The sequence below is a fragment of the Simochromis diagramma genome, unplaced genomic scaffold (assembly GCF_900408965.1).
Source record: "Simochromis diagramma unplaced genomic scaffold, fSimDia1.1 OVJJ01000602.1, whole genome shotgun sequence".
Classification (NCBI taxonomy): Eukaryota; Metazoa; Chordata; class Actinopteri; order Cichliformes; family Cichlidae; genus Simochromis; species Simochromis diagramma.
In genome coordinates, this window is record NW_024387040.1 from 11,433,204 (window position 1) to 11,461,163 (window position 27,960).

General features: G+C 39.0%; 1 protein-coding gene across 3 annotated transcripts in view; it reads right to left on the reverse strand.

The window, feature by feature from the left end:
- The window catches only part of gpr158a (G protein-coupled receptor 158a), a 46,709-nt gene extending 22,949 nt beyond the window's left edge, over positions 1–23,760 (reverse strand). Inside the window, exons 1-3 of one of the 3 annotated variants that reach the window (XM_040044005.1) lie at positions 23,403–23,760; positions 19,153–19,379; positions 15,190–15,258 (exon numbers count right to left, since the gene is read on the reverse strand). In XM_040044005.1, coding sequence (XP_039899939.1) covers positions 15,190–15,258; positions 19,153–19,377 — 294 coding nt within the window. In that variant the 5' untranslated portion in view covers positions 19,378–19,379; positions 23,403–23,760. The remainder of the gene's footprint in view (positions 1–15,189; positions 15,259–19,152; positions 19,380–23,402) is intronic. The other 2 variants (XM_040044006.1, XM_040044007.1) reach the window with 2 other exon arrangements.
- Between the last annotated feature and the right edge of the window lie 4,200 nt (positions 23,761–27,960).

A 27,960-nucleotide genomic window follows, 5' to 3' on the forward strand; every position in this document is an offset into this window, starting at 1 on the left:
TCTTCCCTTGAGGGCTGGCTTTAAATGATCTGAATAAGCTGTCATAAAAAACTTTTTTACACATTTAGCAGTCTGAGCTTCTCTTTTAATGGTGCGATCTCACCTCTGGTTATTTTAATGGCTCACAACAAGAAACAAAAAGTGATGGATATGTACAAACATGTAAGACATCCTTTTCATCCTTCTCTCCTGCAGTCGTGAATTGGATAATGGATGGATGGTGTGTCGTGGTCATCTTACTACAGTTCGAATGACAGATGATGAAGACATTAAAAGGTAATACCAAATCATTTTGATGATCGCTGCTGATACAAACATGGTGGAGAGGTCTAGTTCAATGACTTCAATGACTTCTGGCTTCATCGTACTTCCTTTGACTAACTTTCAAAGTGGTCACACCCATTACTAAAGTATCTTTTTGGATGATTTATCTAATTAAAAATAAGAAAACAAACAAAAAAACTACTGGTAGTGGTTGATGCTGTTTAATGCTGTCTAGCTCAACATTTTGAGGACTTCCTTTTGGAGCCACCCTCATGTGGCCATTCAAGGAACTGCACTTTTTGATGCTTCTCACTTGGCTTCATTTTTCAGCCTCAGAGGTGGTCACTTCCTTGTGACCCCACCACACGTGTCTTCAAAAATTCTCAGACCAAAAGGCAAAGGCAAAAATAAGTCGCTATTGTCAGACATTACCATGACCCTCAGGTTTCATGATGATCTGCAGAAATTACACAATCAATTTATGCTGGCACAGTACTTCCCATCAGTAAGGTTTCTGGGAAGTTACTGGCCCCGATCCTCAGACAGGTTTCTCTTAATGTTAGTGGGTATAAAGAGTAAGATCAGTTTCTGCCCTCCTTCTCTTTTGAAACCTTCCTTTAATAATCGATGTTAAGTGCTGGGAATACTGGATTCAGCGTTGTGGGGAGGGGAAGGAAAAGGATCAAATGTTATTGGTGAATATGTGTGTGTGTGTGTATGGTGTATATGCATGCAAGTAATGGACATCAATATCAAGGAGACAATTATGAACTAATATCAAGCCTCTATCCCAGCCCCATTTGCCTTGTTGTTTGCCTACAACATAGCAAAGGCTTCAGCTGAGCTGAGCAGTCCACTTTCCAGTTTTACTTTTTTCATTTCTTGAATCTCATCCTATTGCTATTTGCGATTTTAAAAAGTGCTAGTTCTTCTGTCAGTTTGCATGCAACAGATTTTGCAACTAGTAGTGAAGACATTTAGATAACGTAGGTTTTTTTTGTTTTGCTTTCAGGCAGGCAGGTGAATATGTCCCAGCTGGATAAACGCCTAGATCAGGGGTCAGCAACCTTTCACATCCAAAGAGCCATTTGGCCCCGGTTTCCACACAAACGAAAACACTGGGAGCCGCAAATACTTTTTGACATCTAAAATGAAGATAACACTGAATATATTGTTTTTTACCTTTATGCTTTGTGTGAACAACTAAGGTGTGTTGCTTATGAAATCCATGAAGTGCTAGAGAGAAAATTACATTTTATTTATGTAATTAACACATTTTGATCTCTTAAAGAAATATAACCAAAGGAAAGACACCCAGCTGAACTAAAATGACCCATGTAGCAAACAAAAACTGTTGAGAGCTGCCACCCTGACCTGACTTTTAAAAAATAATTGGAAAAAAAGCACTATGCTGCTAAAAGATGAAAAATAGATATTTGCAAAATTCTGCCTAAATATGTATTTTACCTGGTTAATGTGTGTGGTGGGGCGTGGTCTGCAGCGCCGCTGCAGGGGAGGCGGACGCACCTGAGCTGCACCCGCAATCACGCCTCGCCGCCTTAACGTCTGTGCTATCTATGCTGTTGTTGGTGTGTGTCGGGCTGTGAGCTGAAAAGCTACAGCCGGCTGTATGCGTACAGCAACTGTGTGTGAAAAGGGGTCAATAAAGAGATTCTGAAAAGCATGTTCATGCAAACAGCGTCGGGTCTGCCGTGATGTGTTTACAACGGGACTTCTGCTCCTGAACCTCTGCGCACAGCGTCTGCAAATCGGGGCTGTACGAAGTCACTTTCATCTTTACGCAGGACTAAGCTGTCATCTGTGAGGCGTGAGCGGTGTTTGTTTTTAACATAGTTCACGGAGGAGAACAGCTGCTGACATAATGTGGATCCGAAGGTCCATAATTGGCCTACCTGGGGTTGAAAGTCTCGATAAATGCACGGCGGGTACACCGGCTTCCGCGAGTGTGACGCTTATTTTGAGCGATGAAAAAATAATAGAATATATTTGTATTTTTATATTTTAATATCACAATAATCTTCCAATTTAGAACTACAAGTTAAAAAAGAACTAACATAAAAAATTACACTTCAGCTAAATACTTCTAATTTATTTTCCCAAACCACACGGAGCCGCACTATAAGGACTAAAGAGCCGCATGCAGTTGCCGACCCCTGGCCTAGATGATGAAGTTTTATCTGCTGGCCTGGTCTCCAGGCTCTGCAGACACCTGACTTATCACAACCTGGTTCTGCACCTGCTCTCTAAAACAAAGTCTTATCATGTGGAAGCTACAACACAACACAAAGTGTTGTACAGACATATACCTGAGATGAGCTTTCATATGCAAATATAAATATTTGAAGTTGTAAAAATGCACAACTGAATATTTTTAAGAGTTCTGGAATCTTCTATGTCCTATTTTGCCACTGAATTTTGACTTAAATTACAAAATTCTAAAATAATTTGCTGCTACCTTTTTTAAACAACAAATATTCTTGTTATGTGTTATTATCCTGTTAACCAATTAATAATAACTAGGAGCAGTTGGATATTATGGGACATATACATATGTTTGCTTACTAGTTTGGTCACATAAGTAGTATGTAAAAAAAAAACAATAACAAAAAAACCAAAAGAAACCAATGGTAGTCTCAACAGCTAATGCACTGAGCTGCTGCCACTGGAATGGCTGATTGAATAGTTGAATTACTGAGCAGTTCAACAGGTTTACTTTTCTGTGCATTTTGTACCAGTGGGTCAAGCATCTCAAGCATTGCACTAAGGGAGGATGTAAAGCTATTAACAAAATAATCACCTTCTGTCGGAGTAAAGTTTAAGTAGCTGATTCCCACTCTGCTGGTACATGACATGAAAGAAAACACCATGGAGGTATCGTTTCCATAGTCCAGTTATAGCATTTGCAGAAACAAAGGCATCTACTGTATTGAAATTTATTTGCTAGTGTTTTGTAATATAAAACATTGTAAATCTGAATGTTATTAAAATACTCAGACAAAAGAGAGTTTTTAGGGATTAATGTTAAATGTTAAGTTTCTATGCTATATGTCAGGACAAGTTATTGCAATTTTATTGCAGTGTTGAGGCTGTCATATTCTTCATAAAGATGGGTGTTAATATTACCCAGAATAATTACTTAATCTAAACTGAACAAGTAAATCAGATTTTAAAAAAAAAGTCTGAGAAACTGAAAAGTCTTACCTACACGGTATTTTTGAAAACACAGCTTTTTCTATCCGTTTGGGCCTTTTGTCCACACGTAAACGGCGTTTTGGATTACTGAAAATGGAGATTTTTAAAAACTCCTGCCAGGGTCGAGATTTTCGAAAAACTCAGTTTATGCGTTTACACGTGGACGAGGAAAACTGAGAGTTAGTCACGCAACGTCAAAGCTGTGCGCCTTTTTTGACGTCACGCTGTCCTTCGTCACGTTATTGTTTACCTGAGATGAATTTCTACAATGACGGATATAGACAAAATACTGTTGCTGATAATCTTAGAGATCTTAGAGATATTTTTTCAGAAATGGGATTTGGGATTTTTTTTTTTTTAAATGAAAAGGAAAAAAATCTCAGTTTTCCAAAATACCTGTGTATGTTTGGACGTAGCCTTAGTAAGGGCAAGGCAGATGATTCATAACAACTACTAAAACAGTTTTTTGAGTTTTTCAGTTACGGTGGACGAGGCTATGGGTCTGCTTTTGAAATGAATTGGAAGAGAGCAACCTTATGGTCAATGCACTGTGTTTATTTGGATTACCTTTTGATGCAGTTGAGGATATCTAGATTTTATTCTTTCTTTTCCACTTAAATGTTGATGGCAGCACATTTCTCCTAAAAGCCTATTTAGAACATTATAATGATTAAATAGAAAAATAATAAGAAATGACAATAGAAACAGGCATGGGACGAAATATATGATATATTATTATATATTATATCTATGTTGAACTAAGAAGATCTATGTTGAACAGTAAGGAGCAATGGGAGACTGAAAGCGCAGACAAACATGACAGCAAGATTCACTCACTCACCCACTTAGTGATTCAATCAACACTCAGTCACTTAATTTGCGGTTATCTCTCATTCCTAATCATCTTTCATTTCAGCACCCACCAGCTGGCTTCCACACTGAGATTCACTGGGTTGGTTACCCACCAGAAAGTGTCCCTGTTGATAGGACTGTGACGCAAGCCAGCCAGCTGTGGTGTGAGCATCAGCTTTCCAGGGAGCTATTGTGATGTTGGCTACTTTAACATTCTTTGAAGTTTTGTTATGTGTCACCGCTCAGAAGCTGCGGATAGTCTGTGTGATATTTGTTCTTCAATAAAATCCAAAGAATTTAACAAAGGAGTCTGAACTCACGTGTGAGGTTAACTTTTGCAAAAGGGGCTATAATTTGGGGTTAAATGGGAAGAATGTCTTGTTATTTTGAGTAGAAAAAACACAATAGGAGAAAATGAATCTGCAGGTTAGAAACTGCTTGAGAAGTCTTGTTAAAATAAGACAAAAACAACATTATTTGTACAGGTTACTGTACAATAGGTTTTGTGGTACTCAGGTTTTGCTTTTGGATATTCAGACCTTAATGTGACCTTAACTGAAGAAGTCAGTTTTATCCTGTAAATGTAAACAGAACCTGTCATAGCAAACTTTTAACACAAACTTTAGCACTTTTCATTCCCTGAAGGCTTCATGTAAGAATGGCTGTACACCCACAACAAAAAGATGACACCCAAACTAGATGCGCCACAGAGTGTAGCAAAAATCATTTAGTGCTAGGACGCTTTGGATAATTAGCTCTCGCTGCAGGGCAAAAAAGAGATATTCAGCAAATAACACTTAAAAAAAGGAAGTGGGTGGATTATTTTATCAGACTAATGCAATTAGAAGAAGCACTCCGAGAAGCAGCAGTGTGTAATTAAGTTGTTATGTGCAGACAATAAAAATGCAAATGCATAGGTACAGGGTGTTTGGTGCAAAAGGTGAAAGCTTTAGGGATAGATCCACCTTCTTGTGAAGGTCAGGATGCCACAGGATATTGATCGCAGGGGACGACAGACCTCTCCCTTTGTGTCATTAAATCAGTATACTGCTTTCACTAAAGAGCAGAGAGCAAAAATTAACTGTGGTCTGTTTTCTTATGTTTTTAAAATCCTCTGTCTTCACAAAATAATGGCTGCTTAAATGCAGAGACAAAATTATTACTGAGCTGAGTTCTTATGAAGCATTTAGAGGAAGTTTTCAGGTTATAGGGCAGCAACCGTGCAAAACACTGACACATTCACATTGATCGGTCGTGCTCTGAGAAGATAAAGAAAGCACCAGTGACACTAATCACCTTTGAATCTAAAGTCATTTTTCTACATGTGAAGTTACCCTTTCTGTGTTATAACATGCATTGTAACATGATTTATGTTATAACAATATAACATGATTTTTTTTGTCCATTTCAAGACAGAAAAACAAGCTGTAAACTCCACATTTGCATAACGTGACCTTGTAAAGAGGATATTGCTAGCATGTTAGCAAAAATTTATTTACACATTCAGCAAACATGACACAACATCAGCACGCACTGCGAGTCCCATCTGATCATTGTAAGTCCGGCATTGACTCGGCTGGGTTGCCCATATGTTCACTAGCATTTTGCTAGCATTTCCCACCATTACGCGGGGCAGGAACCATAAACGGGTTTATGATAGCAGTTTGTATAAAAACTGCTGATTGTTGGATTCTGGTTAAATCAATGAGACTATAAAAACCAAAACAATGAGCTAAAAGACACTAAGGTGCTCTGTAGCTCACAGTAACTCACACAGTCAACCAACTAAATGATCACCATTTTTTCCTGTTGTAAATTTGTCCTTTCTTCCTCCCTTCACCCCCAACTGCTCACGGCAGATGGCCGCCCCTCCTTGAGCCTGGTTCTGCCAGTGGTTTCTTCCTGTTTAAAGGAAGTTTTTCCTTCCCACTGTCACTAAAGCGCTTGCTCATAAGGGGCCATCTGATTGTTGGCGTTTTCTCTGTAGTATTGTAGCGACCATACACACACCCTCTACAAAGCACCTTGAGGCAACTGAAGCTGCCCAAAAAAGTGATAGAACTCAAAATTTTAATGAGTTAGTATCTCATTAGTTATTACTGTAAGTCAAAATTTCAACATACTAACCTGACATTTTGACTTACAGATGGAAAAAACTATTAAATTCAAGTAGTGGAAAAAAGCTTCCATATGTGCTGGGCTCAGACCGCACAATATTCTGTCTGTTACTGTTATGGTCTGTGGGTCTCGTGGGCTTTGTTGAGGGTTGTTTCACGTTTAAGTGCTCCTAGTTTGTGTTTCATATTCTTAAACTCTAGATTCCTAATTGTTATTATTAAGCTGAGTGGGTCCTTACTTCAGTTCTAGTTTAGTATTTATGGAGTGTGCTATTTAAATGTAGTTTTTGTTGTGTTTTCCTGTTAATTCCTGTTTGTCATTTAACCTGTGATAGACTGGTGACCTCTTTATGGTGCTCCACAGTCTGCATACGAACCTGAATTGGATGAGCATTTAAGAAAAAGGATGAATGGATAGACATTTTGCCCGAGTGAGACCTGTGAGGACTACGACTAAACCAGATATATAACCTGTTGTTCTCCATAGTTATTACATTAAATAAAATTCAGATATTTGTATTAGAGCTATGGCTCCATTCTCAGACCTCCTGTCTCTCCAGGAAATACCTCAGCACAAACTTGAGAAGATATCAATCACAACAGACGCCATCGGATGCAGAATGAAATATGCGCTGGGAACATGGTATGTTGCAAACCAGCTTGCAGAGCACAGCAACTTTGCATAGCTGAAGCAGTTTAATTAAAGCGCTATACATGACTGTGTGTAAAGGTATCAAGAGATAAGAGCCAACCCATCAGCTGATGTTAATCTCACATGAAGATTAACCTCCTAAGACCCAAACTCTTCCACGGCATGCATTTTTAATTTCTCTTTGATAAATGGGCCGATTGGGACCTGATGAATGTAAAAACAAAGAATTACCTTTTTTTTTTTTAACCTAATTTTTGTTTCCACATATGAGGATATTTGTTTAAAATTTCGATAGAACAGTAGTAGTATAATGTCCTCGTAAGTGGATATCAGGCCCTTGTAGAGTAACATTGAGTATTTTGGTCTAAATAACCCAAGATGTGATGTCCACATATGTGGACGCCAGGTCCTGAGAGGTTAATGTTAGTTTTTGAGCAGTTTTACTGTAGTCACAGCAGTGTTTGCTGAATCATTGTTAGATAGCTTCATACTGTAAAGGTCTTACTATTTATTAACAGATTTAAAAAAAAAAAAAATAGCCTGCAACAAACTTTGCATAATACAAAATTACAGTTTGAATTATTTTCAGGGTTGCCAGCGATGACGGGTATAAGAGCAACATCATCCTAATGGAGCACTTACCGAAATGAAAGTGGAGAAATACAACATCATATATTAGTCATCTGTCAATTATGGAGTATAAACACATCACAATTTAGGTTCAAAAACGACTAACACCAAGCGCTAAAAACATTAGCCAGTTCCAGTCAAAAGAACAGACAGTGCCGAATTTCAGCCTTTTGTTATCACAGTTTCTTTGGAAACTGCTACCAGCTAAAAGGGAGAAAAATGACTTTCAGCCATTTAGTGTGTCTGTCTCCATCTGAGTAGAGAATGGGATTGTGCAGCCTCGGGAATCATTCTGTCACAACAAAGCTCTCACGCTACTTTTAATGTTTTGACATGAAATGGTGACAGCCATGCGGTCCGCCCATGCCCCACTTTGTCCGGTCATCATCTCCTGCTCATTCCCCGACCCTTCTATTTCTAATCTACGAAACACCTTCAGCATGAGAGAGTGGGAGGGAGCTGCGGTGGGAGGTGGAAGCAGAAGAGAGGTGGAGTGTTGTAATAGCAATGGATCCATTTTTATATGAAAGCTGACACTGCCACATGGGAAGGGCAGCTTTCTGGAGGGAGGTAATGGTTTCTTCTCCTCCCGCCGCTCCCTGAGGTGGGCTGAGTGTAAATTACATCCAGCTCAGCCTCTGCTCAGTCAAGACTGGAGCTGACTTGCACCCACCTCCCACATTCCCTTCCCTTCTCATCACCAGTTACAACTTCAGAGAGAGATATTCCCATCTTGCTAGGACACAATGAGACATACAGGAAATAGCCTGCCTGCATGTCATACAACTCTCTTTTTTCCCCCACTCTCTCATAGTTCTTGTCTCTCTGCTCAAGCAAGTAGGAGCACTTGAGCTACAGCATCCTCAGCTTAGTCTCTGTATGCTCTGGGAGACTCTGGATTTTTCAGAAGGAGGAAAGGAAGTAGAGTATGAAGGGAAGGCTGCACATGCACAAAACAACTCTCCAGATCCACTCAAGTCAGATTGAAAGTGTCAGCGCAGCTTGGATGGCAGGCAGAGCAGAGAAAGGCAGACTAACGGGTGGCAGACTGTGTTTCATGGCCTGTCAGGTCAGGATCCATTATCCTCTGGCCATACTGTTTCTCATTAGCCCCCTGATGCGCTGTGAAGGCATGGCTTCGTCCTGCCATGCATGGCAAAACCCCTAAGTTGGAATGAGGCAGCACCTTGGCCCTCCTTGGCACAAAGACAATGCCGAGATTGGACAGGTGGAAAGACAGGGATGGGGAAAAGGGAGTAATACCCAAAAGACCAGTGGTGGAAAACATGGGGACTCTATAGATTCTCTACTTTGCCCCCAACAAAATGACTGAGCAGAAGGTAGAGGACTATAATCTCTTCTATTATGGTTAAACACATTTTTCTTTTTCTTTTTTCTTTTAATATTTATTTAGTCAGGAAGTGAAACTCTTGAGACACTCTTTTACAACTGGATTGTGAAAAGCGTTTGGAACTTTCACAGTGAGGATTTGGCAGATTTTTTTTAAGTAACACCCCAGTCACATAGGTCAGGAGACCAGTCAGCAACCACCAGTTGTTAAAAAAAAAGTGTTTTCCCTACAACGGCTTGACAAGTTGTTGTTGGCTGTCACTAGATGAAATTGGTTGCAAGAAGGTATACAGTGCTACACCAAAAACCCTTCTTGGATTTGATTGGTTCTCTAGCGGATTGCTAAAGTTGTCTATAGTTTGCATTCGAGATGCCAACTTAGCTGCAAATACTAACTGAGCAGTATTGAAACTGAAAAGTGCAGAAGTGCAGTGCAAACACTAAACAAAGACCCTTTGTCTTTGCTAAAGTAAATGTTGCACCTTTTGAAATATGTTGGTTGCAGAGATAAGGCACAACTTTCATTCTGAAGATATACATTCTCAACCAGCATGGCAGTTTCACTCCTGCTAGTTAGTGAAACTTGTAGTTTTAGTTGGGTAGTGTTTGCAGATAAGTCATCCCCTTCCTGTTCCAACATGACTGTGTGTCAGTGCACAAAGCCAAGTCCATAAAGACCTATATGAGCGACTTTGGTTGGGAACAACTCGTCTGGCCTGCACCTGATTGTCCTGACCTTAACCTGATAGAACACTTTTGGGATGAATTAGAATGGAGACTGCGAGGCAGGCCTTCTCGTCAAACATCAGTCTCTGGCCTCACAAATATACAAGTCCAAAATTGCCATAAACCCACTCGTAAACCTTGTGGAAAGCCTTCCTGGAAGAGGTGAAGCTGTTATAGCTGCAAAGGTGGGCTGACATCATATTAACTCCTATAGATTAAAAATTGGATGTCAAGTTATCCATGAAGGCAGACAAGCGATGACTTTTGGCAATATAAATAAATATGAAGAAGAAGAAGAAGATTTTGGTGGGCAGCGAAATTAAAGTAAAGTGGTAAACACAGAATAGAAAACAACAAAAACTCATCAGCTGCCTGGTTATTTAGAGGGGGAAAAAAGAGGAAAATCTAATTAAGACATGATCTCTGGGAAGTGAACTGACCAAAATCAAAAATAGTAAATTTGATATTATCGCTTTATTACCACTTTTACATATGTGTTAACATTTATGAATGCATGAGCAGCAGCGCAGGGGGTGTGGGAGGAAGAGAGCAACAACGAGGGCTGTCTCTGGGGCAGACTGCAGTGGAGTGCACACAAGAAGGGCTGGGAGGCCTCATATGATGCATTTACATGGATGTTACTGGTTATCTGCAGTGCTTTGTTATTTTTTTCCTCCAATGGGAGACTTGGGTTTCCTTGCATTGAGTGGGTAAAGGAATCAAGGATGTGATTTCTGCAGGGGAAACCTTATTTTTGGCAAAGGTGATTTCTAATGTGTATGCATATGCATGTGCATTTTTTCCATAACTGACTACAGAGATGTGGAAGAATTAAAGGAAGTAGATTTAATTCAACCCAAGTAAATAACCTGAATTTGATCATGAAGATATGTTTGTTTCTTTGGATCAGTAGTAGCTATTATATGAGCTTTAGTGTCCCTTGGCCTTAATTTTTCACATCTATAGAGCTCAGTAGGGATTGCCCACTTTTTCAGCATCCCCAGTCCTAAAAGTAAATTTCCCATGAATTCGATCATAGGAAAATAACGGGCCAAAAATAATGTCTAAAATCTCCTAAACTGTTAATTTGACGTCCTTTAAGTTATTAGGTAATTAAACATACTACAAACATAAGCCAGGAAAAGAGTAGGCAAGTACTGAATATTTGACATCACAAGTACTGAGGTGCATTGCTAAGAGCAACAGAAGCGAGAAGGTAGATAGAAAATAACAACAAGTGAAGGAACATCAACAAGGATTAAAGTGACACACAGAAAACATGAGTAAATGGAGCACAAGTGAGGCAAATGTGGATGAGTCTCTCTCTTCTGGAAGCTGTAGAAAACTAAAATAAGTAAAGTCATGTTCAGTAAAGCAGCTTTCTGTATTTCCATGTCTATCTCCCTTACAAGTCAAGTTTCCTATCTGAATGTGTTCCTGGCTCCACCTGAAAGGAAAACGCGCCGATCCAAACAGTCACTTTGCTCCAATCTAAGCCTCACCAACAGCGTCAATAAGAAGCCACAAAGACGCAAACTGGCGAGCTCATCCAAGGATCACATTGTGATTCACAAATGCGTGTCCATCTCTCCATCTCCGCAGCCAGACAGAAATAGTCAGTTTTGGCACTGCCATAGTTTTGCCTCTTTCCCTCTGCACTGTCTGTCCCTCCCTCCTCCCCTTTCATCTCAAAGCAGGAGGGAGTGGGGGGGGGGGGAAACTGAAGTTATTGCATGTGACACACCCAGGAGAGAAAAAAAGGGGGAAAAATCGCATTACTTCACAAAGCTGAATGCCACAGGAGCAGAAAGAGATGTAGCTCTCCTGCTGCTTAATAACAGTGGAAATATTTAAAATAGGAGCAGCGGCAGCAACGGTGGAATATTTCTGAATCTATATTTAGATTGGGAGTGATGTGCCTCGCCCTCGCAGCCATGGCTCATGTGGGATTCACAGGGGAGACATGGAAATGCATCAGGGTGGAGATCAATCTAGCATGCTGCAGAGTAAAATGCAGAAAGATGTCTTTCCCCTTGCACGAACACACACACACACACACAATCGGGCCAATATATCATATATTATCAAAACAAGTTCTGTCGTGTTCAGGCTGACGGCGGACGATCAAACTGAATCCTCCTGCATTTATTCCACAAGAACATTTCAAAGCATTGTAATCTCTAAATGAGGTAGGATTTACAGAGTGAGCTACAAAGTCAAATTCCTTTGTACAGCCTCTTTACAAGCCATCTATTTTTAGCTTCCGCTGCCATCACTACTCCAGCTGGATGCAAGAATATCATCTGCTATTCATTCATTCACTAACCAATAACCTGACTCCCGGGCTTGCTTTCACTCGCAGATTTCAAACATTATTACTTTCCAGGATCTTGTCACAGCAAATTGCATTGATTATTCGGCTCTACATCAGTTGGCTTTAATTACATTTACTTTGCATTGCTTCGCTAAGCATATATCTCCACGTGATTGCGACTAAATTACAATTAGCCAATGCCCCGTGCTCCTGGGAGAAAGACATAATGGTGGTTTCATGTAAATCAATGGCATGTGGGTGTTCATCTGCAAAAAATAATGAGGTACTGCAGAAGCTGGCTGAACAGTGTCACTGATAAACCTGAATTGATTTTCACTGGTATAGATTGCATAACACTGTTAGACATTATTTTTTTGGTAAGTAAAATAAAGAAAGAGCCTTAATCTGTCGCACAGCTTACAGCTTCAGTGGATATTTTACATGGGTGGAATTACATTTATTCTTATTTAGCACTATTCAAAACTTATACCACAAGTGACAATCCAATATGTTTCTTATTTTCTACTTCAATTTCTCCCTGAATTATAAGAAATCCATTTCCAAAGCCCATTAACACACTGAAGAAGCTTTAAATCTTAAAATAGGATCATTATGTTTATTTATATCCCTTAGTTGCTGTCACATTGATACCCTTTTAAAGTCTAAGTTGTTCATTTTAAAAATGGACACCATTTCAAACAATCAGGTCAAAAGAATTCCAGTGAGCCAAAAACTTCTAAAACCAACGTGCTTAAAATATGCAACGGGGGTTAGAGACCATCTCAATCTGACTCTGAGTCCTAAAACTAAAAACCCCTCCAATCAAAAACCAATAAAAGCCACACTTTCAACAGAGTGTTTATGTCTGTGTTTGTGGGTGACACATATTTCTTAAATAAATCATACAAAATATACGTTGTAACAGAATCAGTTGTCTCTCCACTGAGCTTCTAATTACTTGGAAATACTCAAATGTTTGAAAAAAACAAAACCATACCAGGTACACACACTGAAAATCAAAAAATCAGACAATGTCCAAAAAAGCCCTTTAAAGGCCTCTGGAAAGCCTGAAAAATTACTGCTCTAGACGACTTTAAAAATGAAGAAAAAAAAGTGACTCCTTGGAAACAAAACATAAAGAAGAGGAGACTTTTGGACAGTACTGTAGGTATGGGCGAATCAGTATTGACACCAGCATTGGTAATGCAATTGGACTGAGGGGACCAACATTGTTATTTCAGCTTAGACATATCTGAAGTGAACATCTGAAGCCTCAGTAAACTACCAGCATAAAACAGTTTTCAGCCAGCTGCACGTTCTGGAGTGTCAGACCAGATCATGGAATACCAGCAGCTGCAGTCCGAGACTGTGGAGTTAGATCCTGCCACAGTAGAAAACTGATGAGTTCACCAGTGCTAAAATACAAGTGTGGGGATTGCCCAATTGTATATTGATCCCATCAGTGTCTCAAATGGAAGTAAATCTATATCTAATAATAACATAATAATAATATATATTTAAATACTTGGTGTCTAGTAATATATTTAGGAAGCCGGCCCAAATAAATGTTAAATATGTATATACTAAATTTTACTTATTTAGTTGTTTTTTTCCGTCAGTGATACAGCTAAACAATTTAATTCATATTCATGAATATGACCATGTATCTGTTCGGTTTGTATCTGTGAATTTTTATGTTATATTCATTCACTGATGCAGGTATATATTATAATATATAAATGAACATATTTCAGCTGTTTACTTATCATTCTTTTGATTGGGCACGCAGTGCAGTGTTTTTTTGTTTTTTTACTTTATCAAAATCAGTGAGGTCGCATGAGGAAAAATATCAAGCCACCCTTGCTCTAAATGGTCAGTTTTGTTTTATTTTATTCCTACATCGCTCTGGGATTAGCTCGTTTCCTTATATGGGCATTTCTGAGACGTGAAGGCGTGGCTTAGTTTTGTTTGGAGAAGCCAGGCGAGGGGCTGCCAATTAGAAGATACTTTCAGGAGGTGAAGATTAAAGAGACAGGAGCCTGGTTTTGTTCAGACAGAGAATGAACTGCAGGACTGTATATACTAAAGATACAACAAATTTTAACTGTTAATTATGCAATGACGCTGCAGCAGATTCCAAGATTAGAAATATGGAGGTGGAGAAGAACACAGTAGGTCTTCTTTGACAGTATCTACTCAATTATTTGATTCCTTGTGTCTTTAAAGCAAAGCGATTAAATGTATGTGTGAAGCAAAGAAAAAAGAAAGAAAGAATTGATCTGTAGATTGATGGATTAATAGATCAATGAATCGGTTAAAGGGAGAGTGCAGCAGGGGTTGGGTGTGGCTGACGTAGCAGAAGCTCAAGTACTAAATAATGAATTTAAAAATAAAAATAAATCTTGAATTCAAGACACTATTAATGATAAGTTTAGTTCAGAACTAAAGAAACTGGATCAAATGATGGTAGTTTGTGTTAAGAATAAATATAAATAATAAAGTCTTTAAAAGGTTACAGTAAAAATAAATTCTGTGTGCTGGTTTTAAATTAACACAATGCGTATGAAGCAGCGTGAGTGGCTGGTCAACAGATGGTAGTGTTGACAGGCTGCTGGGTTCATTGGCCAGCTCTGTGTACAGTTAGCAGGGGGTCACCAACAAGCCCTGGGATGTTAGTCTCTGCCAGTCCCGTTTTATCACATGCACACTTCGGCTGTGAAATCCCTGCTTATCACAGCTCCATTCAGCTGCCACCAAAAAAGCACCTGAACAGTGTGATTTATGAACTGGGGTTTGCACTGTCTGACAAGGCAAACAATCCCACTTTGTGCCGCTGCTGCAGATATGAAACTTTGTTCTCAGATATGTGATTTTGCTTTAGATAAATGAGCGACGGTGTGAAGTGAAGGTCGAGCTGAATGCCAGCCTTCAGTCAAGGAGAACATTTTTATTTTCAGCTCAAAGGAGCATGGCATGTAGATTATCAGCTAACACTTCAAAAAATGATTGCATGAAGAGATCCAAGGCTGCACGGCGACACATGCACAAGCTCACAAGAGTCTCAGGCTTACCGGAAAGTAGAGAAGCAGAGCCCCGCACAGGATGGCCTCCAGCAGGACAAGACCTGATGCTCTGATACTCTGTGGGAACACAAACACACAACAATTATTAAACTTCTGATTTATCGACCATTTAATATATAAGAAATCTGAGCACAAAATAGGAATAATATGTTTAGCCAACTGGTATCAAGGACATTGTATTCACAAGCTCAAGTTGTTCATCTTTTACTAGTACAGGGTGGTGGGACTAGTGGTGTTGTTGTAGCCCCAGGGAGATCAGCCAACACATCAAGCTATGATTATTTAACTTGAAATCTGTATAAAGCAGAGATGCAGAGAACCACAACAGCAGCCAAGTCCTGATTCTTTCAGTACCTGTGCCAAATACTCTCAGTCTGGTGACGAGAAAATATAGCAATAGCAAAATCAACTTGTAGCAGTGGACAGAGCAATATTAAACCATTAAACCAACCATTAAAGGATAAGGCAGCTCAGGAGAGACTGTGCTGGTGGAAAATTGTCGTTGGCCGATCCTCCAGGAAGGACCAAAGGCTTAACTAACTATTACTGAGGTTTTATTGGGGCCTTTTCACTGAAGAAAAATCCACCAAACAACCACATTTCAAAGCCATGCAATGGCCATAACACCAAAACAGTGATGTCAAAGAGACTCAAATGCTACATAAAGAGCAATTGTAGTGTTGGGTGGTTTGTCACTATGACCAACTTCAATTACATTACAAACAGATTGCAGAAGAAAGTTTTTCGGTTTTTAATATAAAAACATAAATGGACAGCTTTAATTGTGATGTGTGTGTATCGTAAACAGAAATAAACCAAATAACATGTACAGAACTGCCCACTTTTTAAAAGATATAACAGAAACAGGGTATCATTTAGGCAATTCTGTAAGCCAAAAAGTTTTTATTCACATTAAAAATGTATCACACAGCATGTCAAAATACTCAAGGCTGATTTAAAGAGGATGGAGGTTTGTTCCTTGTTACTTGAAAGAGAAGAGCAAAGCAAAAGCTCCTCCCTTAAGCACTTTTTATAGAAGCATCCACCATTTGCAGGCGCTTTGTGTGCACCTCTTGTGTAAGATATTTAGCAACATATCGTCCTCTAATTGACAAGGCGCTTGAGGGGGGCTTTCAGAGAGCAGAGGACAGCTGTGCCACCCATTTAAAAATACATGCAAAAGAAAGCAAAAGGGCTCTCTTGGTGCACCAGATAAACTTATTTAATTAAATTGCATGAATGTAATTGAAAAGTCTGCAAAGAACTTTGAAACAAAATCTTAAACTTAGTTTAATGACATTAATTGGAATTATATAAGTAGCCTTTAAATTATGACAAAGCCCTGGAGTACCTGAAACATCCATCTGCTTTAATAATGGGGATGATCCTTTGATGAACTCTAGCTGTTGTAATGGCAGAGTCCTCGGGTGTGGAAGACAGAGCAGCTAGAAGTTCCTTTGTCAGGAATGTGGAGCATCTTCAGGCTAAACCTCAGATGTTTGATGCTCAATTCAAAGCTAGTAATTAAGACACTTAACTGACAGAAACAACGGGAGCAATGGGAGGCTGAAAAGTTCAGAGATTTAATTAGGTAGACGTTAAACTAAAGAAAAAATGTTTGAAATATTAACCATACAAAATCAAGTTTTGTGTCTTGACATGAATATATATTTATTTTTTTGTTCCAAAACACGAGACATTGTACGGTGTATTCAGGTAACACTGAACAGTGGGAGCAGTCGTAGTTTTCCCCATATGGTATCTCACTTTTTCTTATCCTGGAAAAGTACACAATACACACCCCGCCTCCTTCTGCTTTTTGTGGGAGTTTTTTCTTCCCACTGTCGCAGAAGGGTTACTTGATTGAGTTGTCTGACTGTTGAGGTTTTCTCTCTAACATTGTAGGGTCTCACACCTGAGTTGGCTCCTGTAGTGAAATGAAACTGAATCTCCTGTTTGTCTGCTACGGTTTGCAGATCCCAGCAAGTGTAGCATCCTGAGTGTGTGTTGAGGTAGTTCTGTGTTTTGAGTCGCAAAGCTTTTGAATATTAGTATTAATATATAAAACACTCTGTTTCTAATGCATGTTTCATTTTCCGGCATATTAGAGCAGCGATGCTCAGACACCATCAACACATTGAGTTGCTAGACTGATGAGGAATCTGTGTCATCAAAGTGCTGCTTAGTAAATGACTAAAATATAGTCTTGCTGATAACTAACAAATGTAACTCAATGCCCTCCACAGCATTCTGACGCTAGTCTAATTCTGGTACTTGAAAACTCCAGGACTGATTCCTGGAGGATCGATCTCTGTCTCTCTTCCACAGCATGTCTTTTATCCTGTCGTCCTTCTCTCACCCCAACTGGTCGCGGCAGTTGGCCGACCCTCGCTGATCCTGGTTCTGCCGGAGGTTTCTTCCTGTTACAAGGGAGTTTTTCCTCCCCACTGTCGCCAAAGTGCTTGCCCATAGGGAGTCATATGATTGTTGAGTTTTCTCTGTATGCATTATTGTAGGGTCTACCTTACAACATGAAGCGCCTTGAGGCGACTGTTGTTGTGATTTGGCGCTGGATAAATAAAATTGAATTGAATTGAGTTGAAAAGCCAAATCCCACTTTTAAAAAAGTAGTTACGTAGATCCAAGAAACAAAAGAATCACCAAAGAGATGCTACGAATTAGACTGAATTTGTAATTCGTGTAAGTAGTATGTACTTCTTCATGTAAGGAAAGTATAGACTTAGAGGGGGTTAGAGTCAGAGGTTACGGTTACATCACAATAACATGAAAAAATGAATGAGCTCTTTTGATCAACCACAAAATTTGTATAGGTATCCTCACCCAGGCAAAAAAGAAGGACATCCGTTCTATTTGAACCCAAACCACAATCTTTTTCTAAACTTAACAGAATAGTTTTTTAAGCCTTTAAGTCCATTTAAAATCTCAAACCTGACTAAGTCTCTAAATTCCTCCACTACCAGCACATCCAGCCTGTTTTCTTTTTTTTTTTTTTTTCACTTTTTAGATAGAAATTGAGATCTAGAAAGGCGATACAGTAGATACAATGAGATGGAACTAGGAGGAGAATGATCCACTGTGGCGACCCCTAAAGGGAGCAGCTGAAAGTAGGTATGGGGCTTGTCAAATGAAAAAGCTCATTCAGGCAAAGAAAAACCAGACAAACACAAAAACAAAAATAAACGTGACTAATTCGCAAACTCATGCCATGCTCGAGTAAGAAACGAGTAAAATACAGTATTCTCCACGTTTGCTGATCACTCACTCTCTGTGACTGATTATAGGACCCCACCGTACCACAGGCAGCACTCTTGCATGAGCTAAATCTCAATCTTTACTTTGCATCACATCTTACATTCATACTCTTCTTTTTAAAGGTGCATGGTCTCAAGGTCATGTAAATAATGTAAAACTTAGTGAAGTTACTAAATTAAGCAGGAGATTTCAACCAGGTGTCATCATTCAAATATACATGTAAACCACGGATCATAAGTAAAAGATTAAACAGATTGAATGGTGAGTGGTCTGATGTATGAATCAAAGTAAATGTGCTTTTGTGTTTGCAAACTTTGGTCGTGATCCAAGGTGGTGATTTTGACTTGATCTGAAGTGTTCGATTCATTTGAAATCATTTCAAAGCTTTATTGTGACCACCCACATTTGGAACTACTGTTTATTAGTTCGAGCGGGCTTTGATGACCATATGGCCTATAAAACATCAAACATGTTGATGTGATGTTGCAATTGTGAATTAAATTAGTGTAGATCTCTCTTATCCACTGTTGAGTCACAAAACTTTAGCTCTTCATGGCATTAATGACTACATTCTTGGTTTAAAACACATAAATATGATTATATTAAAGAAGAAGATGCCCTTTAATACCAATTCAAGATGACGTATCTGGAAAATCATTGTTTTATTATAACACCTACCTTATTCCTACGAAAGTGGTATATAAGGACCATGCTAATGAAGACGATCAGCATGCAGAGGCACTGGAAAGAGACCACAGCCATGCGAAGAGCGCCATCCTCTTGTACCACACAGGGGGTGTCATCTTTACAGTAGGCACAACCCTGCTGGCAAGGCAGGCAGTCACTGGAAGATCCCTCCTCTGTGTTGGGACTGCTATCTGCAGGTTTTCCCTTCCTCCCCATTCCTGTCAAAGAAAACATTGAAAAGAAGAAGTCCCAAAATCTTAAATACTCAAAGAAACAAACACTAAATAAAAAATCTCACAGGCTGATTTCATATTTTTTGTGTGTTCCAGGACAATTATAGCTACATTTTTAATAATAATAAAAAATAAATAAACGGCCCGAAATACTGACACAATAACCCCGCCAACAATTTTCTGCAACTGAAGTTCATTTAGGCTAAAGTAGCACATAAATTAGTGCATTTAATAAAAATTAAAAATACTAAAAAATATCTGAATTCAAGAGCATAATGTGCTGAATAAATACATTTCTGAAATATTAAATGCAATTCCAACAGCTAAAAGTTACGGATAAATATTTAATGGATAAAATGACAAATAATTTTAGCTTATTCAGTTAGCTAACAATAGAAATGAATTATGAAATATAACGAAGTAAACGTTGTACTCTTAGTTTATAAAGCAAAACAAAAGAAAGATCAACAGTTGAAAAATGCTAGAATTAATGGTGGGACTGATAAGTTGTTAACTTAAAATAAATGAGCTAGATGATAAACTGTCATGCGAAAGAGAAAGTACACACTCAAGTTTTACGTTTTTACGTATCAGGACATAAAAAGAGATCATCTGGTCCTTAAGAGGTTCAAAAACTGGTTAAATATAACCTCAGATAAACAACAGGGCAACATATTACACAATGTTACAGAATATTTAACAAAAAAATGAATGTGTGAAAAAACTATGTACACCTTTCCTCCATCCATAGGAATCAAGAGGGTAAATAGCATTTCTGCTAATCAGATGCAGATCATCGTAAACAAGTCTGAGCAGCTCTATAAAAGTAAAGAAGGCCATCATTGTACACTAAGAAAGATTATTCACAAGTGAAAAACATTCAAGACAGTTGCCATTTCTTACCAGGAGTGGACATTCAAGAAAATTCACCCCTAGATCAGACTGTGCAATGCTCAGAGAAACTCCAAAAACCCAAGAACTACAAAGCTTTGTCCAAATTTGTTCATGCAACATGACAATGATGAGCAAATCTACAACAGAACAGCTGGAAAAGAAATCAAGGTAATGCCATGGCCTTAAGAGAGCTGTGCATAAACAAATGCCTTTAATAGAAATTATTTAATAGAAAACACATAAATAGAATACCCATGCGCTATAAAATAAATCAGAATATAAAAAAGTACATTTATTAATATGGTAACACAATCTGACAGAGTTAGTTAGCTAGAAACAGAACTAGAAAATCAGTTTGCCAGTTGGTTGAAATTTTTTGCTAAAGTTGAATGAATGAATTTGAAACAATAATCAATAGTGTAGTTAAAATATTGGTTGAATGGTTTGATCGCTTTGTTATAGGTAAATATAAAGATAAAAGACTGTAACATCTACTTTCACTGAATTAGGTTTTACACAACTACCCTTGACCTGTAAATCTGTTTGATTTGTATATGTGTTTTTTTTTGTTTTTTTACTCAATAATTTGACATTCGACATCATATTTTGAAGAAGATAGGAACAGATGGTACAGCAACTGTCATTTAAATTTCCTTGTTATTGAATTTTCCTCCAGATCTGTCCAGAGGAAGTGCGTCAGTGGCAGAGTGAATCCCGACTGTATATATACTCTTCTTCGTCTCTGACCTTACAAGAAGTCATCGACACTGTGTCAACAAAAGGGAGATGGATCTCTGTGTGTGAACATGGAAAGTCAACACTGCTCAACCCTGTTCAGTCACAGGCATATCATACAAGGCTGAAGACTTCAGCTCCCTAATAAAAAACACACAAAGACTTTTTTTTAAAAACTTTTTTGGTTTATTCTACCAGGACCAGAGAAGCTGTGAAATGTTTTTGAATGAAGCGTAGTATAAACTAACTATAACCACTTCAAAAGTAGCTGTTTTTTTATTTGCTCAAATACATTGGTCACATTGGGAAGCAGCAAAAACTTACGCAAACTTAAGAAAAAAACTCTCTCTCAGGGTAAAGTAAGGTAAAAAAAAACAAAAAACTAAACAAACCCAGGGGGACAACAAGGAGGAAGTGGACTTGTTATTGGCTTGTATAGAAATCCCCTGAGAGATGCCCATGTGGTTGGATAGATAACACATTTTGGACTTATAGAGCTTTTATAGAGGCTTTATTGGAAGCAGGCATTGTCTCAGAGATTTGCAGGGATTTTGCCTTTAAAAAGAAACTGGCCTATTTTTCAAAGCTATGACTCGGCACATCATTGATCCCTTCAAAAGGAGTACTTATCTCGGTAGCACTGAGTCATTTCCTTTAGCTCATTCTCAGTGGTTTGTTGCTGCTACGTTTGAGTGACAGTCAAAGGAAACGCAGCTACAGTAACCTCTCTCCCATATTTATATGCAAGATACACAATGTAAGATCACTGTGAGACAAAGGGAAGAGAGTTGCACAGGCTTCCTCTGCAGGAGTGTCAGTGATGTCCCCTTGTGGATTAACAGGCTTGTTATTGGCCCCATGGTGGGCCAAACTGCAGCACAACGCCTCGCTAACAGGCTTGCTTTTCCTCTCTATTGCTGGGTTCTCAAAGATGCACACACACTGAGCTTTCATGCAGATTTGAACACTTGCACATGCAAGTTTGTGTGCCTTCGCAGCACAGCAAACAACACAAATTGGCTAAATCAGACAGAACATATATTTAGCTCTCTGTGCACGAAGTGTGACGTTTTAGAGTAAAAAATGGATGCAATAAGATGGTGGAAAAATCTGAGTGAAGGAAGGTAAGGGGGAGGGAAATGGATGAGAATGGGGGTAAAATTGAAACAGACGCACGAGAACACGCTGTATGAGGTTTGAGTGGGATGAGGCAGGAGGGAAAGTGGATTGAAATGAAAGTATGGCACAGAAAGTGATGGAGGGCAGGTGAAAACCACTGGGGTTCTGTGTCTGCAAAAGCCTTTTTTAATTAACTCACAGCAGACAGAATAAACTGGAGAAAGTCGCTACCATTAAAAAGATATTTCCCTTCTCGAACCAGATTAGCCTCCCCAGGTACTGGGGCTACTTCAATTTTCAGACAGGGCGGATACGGTTATCGCAAATAGCTGACGGTCCTCGTCATAAAGTGCAGCTTTTAGCAGAGTCAGAATTAATAAAATGAACTTATTGTTAATTCATCTGCTCTATTTTAGTGAGAGAAAAAAAAGGATGATTATGTGGAAACATTAAAAAAATTTCCAAACATTTGCTGCCAAACTGCTTGAAAAATCTGATGCTAAATAATAATTTTTTACCTTTGTGTCTCCTGTGCTTTTTACTTCCTGTTCCGCTAATTACCCGCTTGAATTACCCCACCTTAGCTGTTTCCACCTGTGTTCTGTTCTCACCTGCCTCTCATTGTGCAATCAGTCCTGTGTGTCTACATATAATCCTCCCTTCACCTTCATCAAGACGTCAGTTTTCCCCCCATGTTTTACTGGTTCTTAGTGTCTGGATACGCCCTGTTTAGTTCAGTGACTGCAGTGGACATTGTTTTTTTCAGATTTTTGCCAATTAAGGCACTTCTTTTTCATTGTTATTCCACCAAACTCTACATTCTGCACTCAGCTCTTCTCTTCACCTCAGTCCAGAACAAAGGTTTTAACTGTGGACGTTGCAAATCAAAAAGTATGATAAACAACTTACCAATCCTTCAGTTTACTCACATTTGTCAGATCTTTCAGCCACGTTTCATGGACTGCTGTGGCGTTTAGTCAGTAAGAAAATTTCCAGACAATTTCCAGAAAATATTAAATGCCATCAAACATTTTGATATGCACAGAAGTAACTAATATATTTAACAAAGGTGAATTAAAGCCAGGGTATAATTGGGCACATACTGGCTATAATGTACGCACTTCCACCTGTGATTTCCCTGCTTTAAGTCGTAGGGTTGTTCATTGTTAGCATGTTTAGCAACACTTAAACGCAGCCACATGAATAAAGTCTGCATACAAGGAACAATCATCTTACAGTGACTGATTTGCCATTACTTACTTGTAAAACCATTGACAGCTACTCTGTTGGGATGATAGAAACCTTTCCTGCAGTGGCACTTGTACTTGTCCAAGACAAATCCGTGACCACGGATCGGCAAACACTGAGAAGAGAAGACCAGAGACAAAAATGAGTGCAGTTTAAGCTAGAATAAGTTTTACAATCAACAGCGTTTAATCGTGACATCTTGTAATGCAGACACAGACGTGAAAACTATTAAAATATGTCAATACCAAAGCAAAAAGTAAAGCCCGCAAACCACATTCAGCAAACAGACTGAGATCAAGTGCCTTGCGGGAGGGACACGGGTCTAATTATTTAAGTTGTGAGATTCCTCTTTCTGTCTAACTGTGCCTCGTCGTCTCTCCATATTAAATTAGTAAAGCCTCTTCCATTTGATTGAACGTGTGATAGGAAGTAGACTGAGAAGAGCAGAGAAAAACACGAGGGGCGTCAGGGGGCACCCTTGGCAGACTTTGTGTGCTGTTTGCCAAATTACAAGACATAATTAATAGCTAAATTAAGAACAGACTTATTTGCCTGATTAGAGAATCGCCATTAATTCTATTTCTTGTGGGAATGAGATTTCATCATCTCCCCTGTACAAACACATTTTCCCCTCTCATTCTTGCTCTCCTTCAAAAACTCCTTTACTGTTTTTTTTTTATTTTTTTCTCCACACAACGTGAACATGTTTTTCTAAACCAAGACGATAATGACTTATGAATCCAAAGAAACAACAAGAGGCCCAGAATAGCAACGGTACTTTAGCTGACACTTGACACGCTATGAAGTGTTTGTGACCTGACTGAGAGATCTAGAGGAAAGGCCGGTGGCAACGTCAAAATGAAGCACCAGTCACTGTGATGCTCTTCACAGCGGACTGGACTCGGCATGTCTTGAGAGGCTGCTATTTCTGACTGTCTCTCAAGGTCCTTGGTGAGGGCTGAATGCATTTTTCAGTCCGAGAGTGTGCACTCCTCAGTCGAAGCCTTGAGAGGCCAGCCAGGACTCAAAAGCCCAAGGTAATTACCAGGTTACTATTCAGTGGACAACTTCCTCAAGTAAATTCCACTGAAGAGGCCAAAGTATATGAAGTGACTCTTCACTAATCTGTCGAAGACGACTTGTCGTTTTAGTGGTGAGACCCTAGAAAGACCCTCAATCTGACACCCGTGAATCTGTGTAGAGTGATTTTCCTCACCGCTGTACTCAAACACTATAATACCCACACGGCTCATAACGAAGTAGATGCTTATTTCAAGACATACCCTCTATGTCACGTATCTGTCAAGTATTGGCGGAGAGACGACCCAAATGCAGGTAAAAATCATTAGAGAGCATGTCTTTATCGGCTAGAAAAACACACGGTCCGAAAGAGAAAACAAAACAGAATCACTGGGTGCTGTCTAGTATTTATAAAATGTCCTCCCACTTCCTTTACCCAAATCAATTTACCTGGAAAATGTCAAGAAATGTATAAAGTTATATGCACATAGCATTATATTTTAGTATATTATAGTATATTTATATTTTAGAATCCGTAACAACATGGCGACAAATCTCATCTGTGTTGCAGCATCAACAGAAAATGCACACCCTGTGTGACCTCACTTTGTTGTTTGAGCCAGGCCATATAAACAAGAACCACCAGTGAAAAACGTCAATTTATCCCAACAGCTGGAATTTTAAAGGAAAAGGAAGACGTGCTTGGATGAGGAAATCAATTAAAGGCAATCCCAAAGACTAAAAATACAATGACAACCTGAATCTTCAAAGATGACAACAATCTGTTTTGATAAGAAGCAGAGTTATTCACAGGAGCCTAATGTTCATAGTTCAGCTGTGGGCTTAACATAGCGACTTGTTGAAGGTGTATTATGGCTGCCAAACAGTTAGGAACCTTTCTGGGCACATTTGACTGTTTGAAACAAAAATGAAACATAAGCAAAAGCAGACAATCAGAAAGGAGGGAAAAGAACAAAAGCAGGAAATAAAAGAGCTGAGAAACCAAACCTTCAAAGTAAAACAGGAAGTAACCAAAAGATAACTAATTAACCGCACGGCATCACGACAGATAAAGGGGAACGCAGAAAGCAGAAAATAACACTCGAGCCAACCGAACACTAACAGAACCGCTGACATTTTGTTATACATTTTATGCTATTAGTGTCACATGCTTTGAATATATTCCCCCATCATGCTTTTTTAAGCGCTCTTCCACCAGTCATGTTCATGGGGAATAAAAAAGCCCAGAGTTTTTCTTTAAAATAAGTTTTACAGTAGCTTCTGTTAATTTTTGTTTATGCACAGACTGTGTATTGAAGGGTGTAGCCACAGTGATATGATTCACTGGTTTGTGAAGCCCCATCTGGAAGCCTTAAACTAAGTATTAAACACTCTGTTTTGAAAACAGACATATGAAGCTAGAGCTGACTGTCAAACTACAGTTTGACACTGCATGCTCATACCGTAGCAACTTCTCATTCAGAAAGTAGCCATGCCCGAAAGCATTCCCTGCTGCTGTCACCTGGTTCTCTCTGAAGAGCAACGTTAGTTACCCAATAAACATCATGTTATATTTAGTAAGATTTGAAACTAGTGACCACAAAGAAAATAGACCAAATGTTCATTAGCAAAGTGTTTAGTGTGGCTATAGAAAACGTGACCATCAGTCTTTATGTAGCCAGAGGAGTTGCCCCCAGCTGGTCAGCAACAATAGAGGTGCGACTCCTCAGCCATCCTTTATATACAGTCTGTGGGTTTGTTGTTATACTGTTGACTAAAGGATATTTTAAACCTCACTAGAAATAAATTATTTTATAGTGAAAGGCAGGTATATTTTGTAAAATTTAGTTACAGTGAAGAACACACAGAATTATCACCCAACCTGCACAGCATTTTAGCATCTTTAGCTCAGTGTGGTTGTTTAGTGAGAAGTTCTAGAGGTCCATCTGTGCAGCTCCAAAGAGTGTATGAACAGAGTTAGTGACTTGTTGTGTTTCACGTAAAGAGTGCTGCAGGAGCTTATGAATCAGCTTTGGAGTTAAGTACATCAGGTCTGACTCAGAGAAGTGACTCCAAATAAAGACTTATGCTGCTAAAAGCATAGGTGAGCAATAACACACTTGAATGGTGATGATGTATGAGTAATTATCTTAATATGCCACTCCATTATCTTGCAAACTTGTTAACTTGTAATAACATATGCAAACAAGAGCACAGATACTCTAGAGACCAATGAGGGAGAAGAATATAGTTCATTATTATAAAAGTCTTACAGATGCAGAATTTGATTACTTTCTTTTGTAAAACTGCATTTTACTGATACCTTGTTTTGTACTTAATAAAATGGAGGCTTATGCAGCTTATGGACCTGATTTTTCTTTGCTTATTATTGGCTTGAAATGACAGCCAGAGGTAACTGCAAACTGCCAAGTCACTCAAAACCAGAGACTCAGATTGGACATTGATGAGTAAAATGAATGAGCGCATAAATAAGGTGCTTAGGAAGCTGTTTGGATTTCACTGGATAGTTTTTAGCTCCGCACTGTCTAGAGACCAAAAAAATCACAGAATTGAATCTGTAAAGCAGATGATTCGCCATATTGGCGAGTTGTCCATCTTTCATCTGAATCCACCTGCTCGTGCTTTAAATGAGGACTGTGGAACAACAAAAAGTCTGGTAACTGATTTCCCCACTGATTCTCCAAAAGTCACTACCTCAGGACAGGTTCATCGTGCTACAGCTACTGCCTGCCACTGTTAATATTCCCACCTGATGGAGACACTAGGAGAAACTGTCAGAGACAGGTGTGTGTGTGTGTGTGTGTGTGTGTGTGTGTGTGTGTGTGTGTGTGTGTGTGTGTGTGTGTGTGTCAGCATGCATATTTTTAGTGTGTGTGACAGGGGGAGCCAGGAATAGCCCTGGCAGTACATCCCATTCCTGCCTGCTGTGGTGACTGATGCAGGGGCTCAGATGTGGAGTTTGTTGAAGGGAGAAGCAGTCCACCTCTGAGCTACCTGCCATCAATCACATGTGATCTCAGGCAGAAGACTGGTACATTTCAAAGGACTGTAAAATGCAAAGCCACAAGAAATCTTTCATCTTAAAAAAACAAGATAATATTCTTAGAAAATTAGTCATAAAACAGTAATTGTATCTTTTACATTGTTTTATGAACCATATTGACAATAGGTACAACTGTTCCTCTGCTCGTTAATCCAAATATCTAATCAGCTGATAGCACGGCAGCAAGTCAGTGCAATTAGGCATGTAGACATAGGATGTCTTACTGAATGTCAAACTGAGCATCAGGATGCAGCAGAAAGGTAATTTAAATGACTTTTAAACAGCATTTCAGAAACTGCTTATTTGCCGGGATTTTCCAACACAACCAACTTCAGGGTTTAAAGAGAAAATATCCAGTGAGCAGCAGGTCTCTGAGCTAAAATGTGTAATCAGTCAAGGTCAGAGTAGAATAGCTAGACTTCATCAAGCTGAAATAACCACTCGTTGCAAACCAAGGTTTGCAGAAGAGCATCTCTGAATACATAA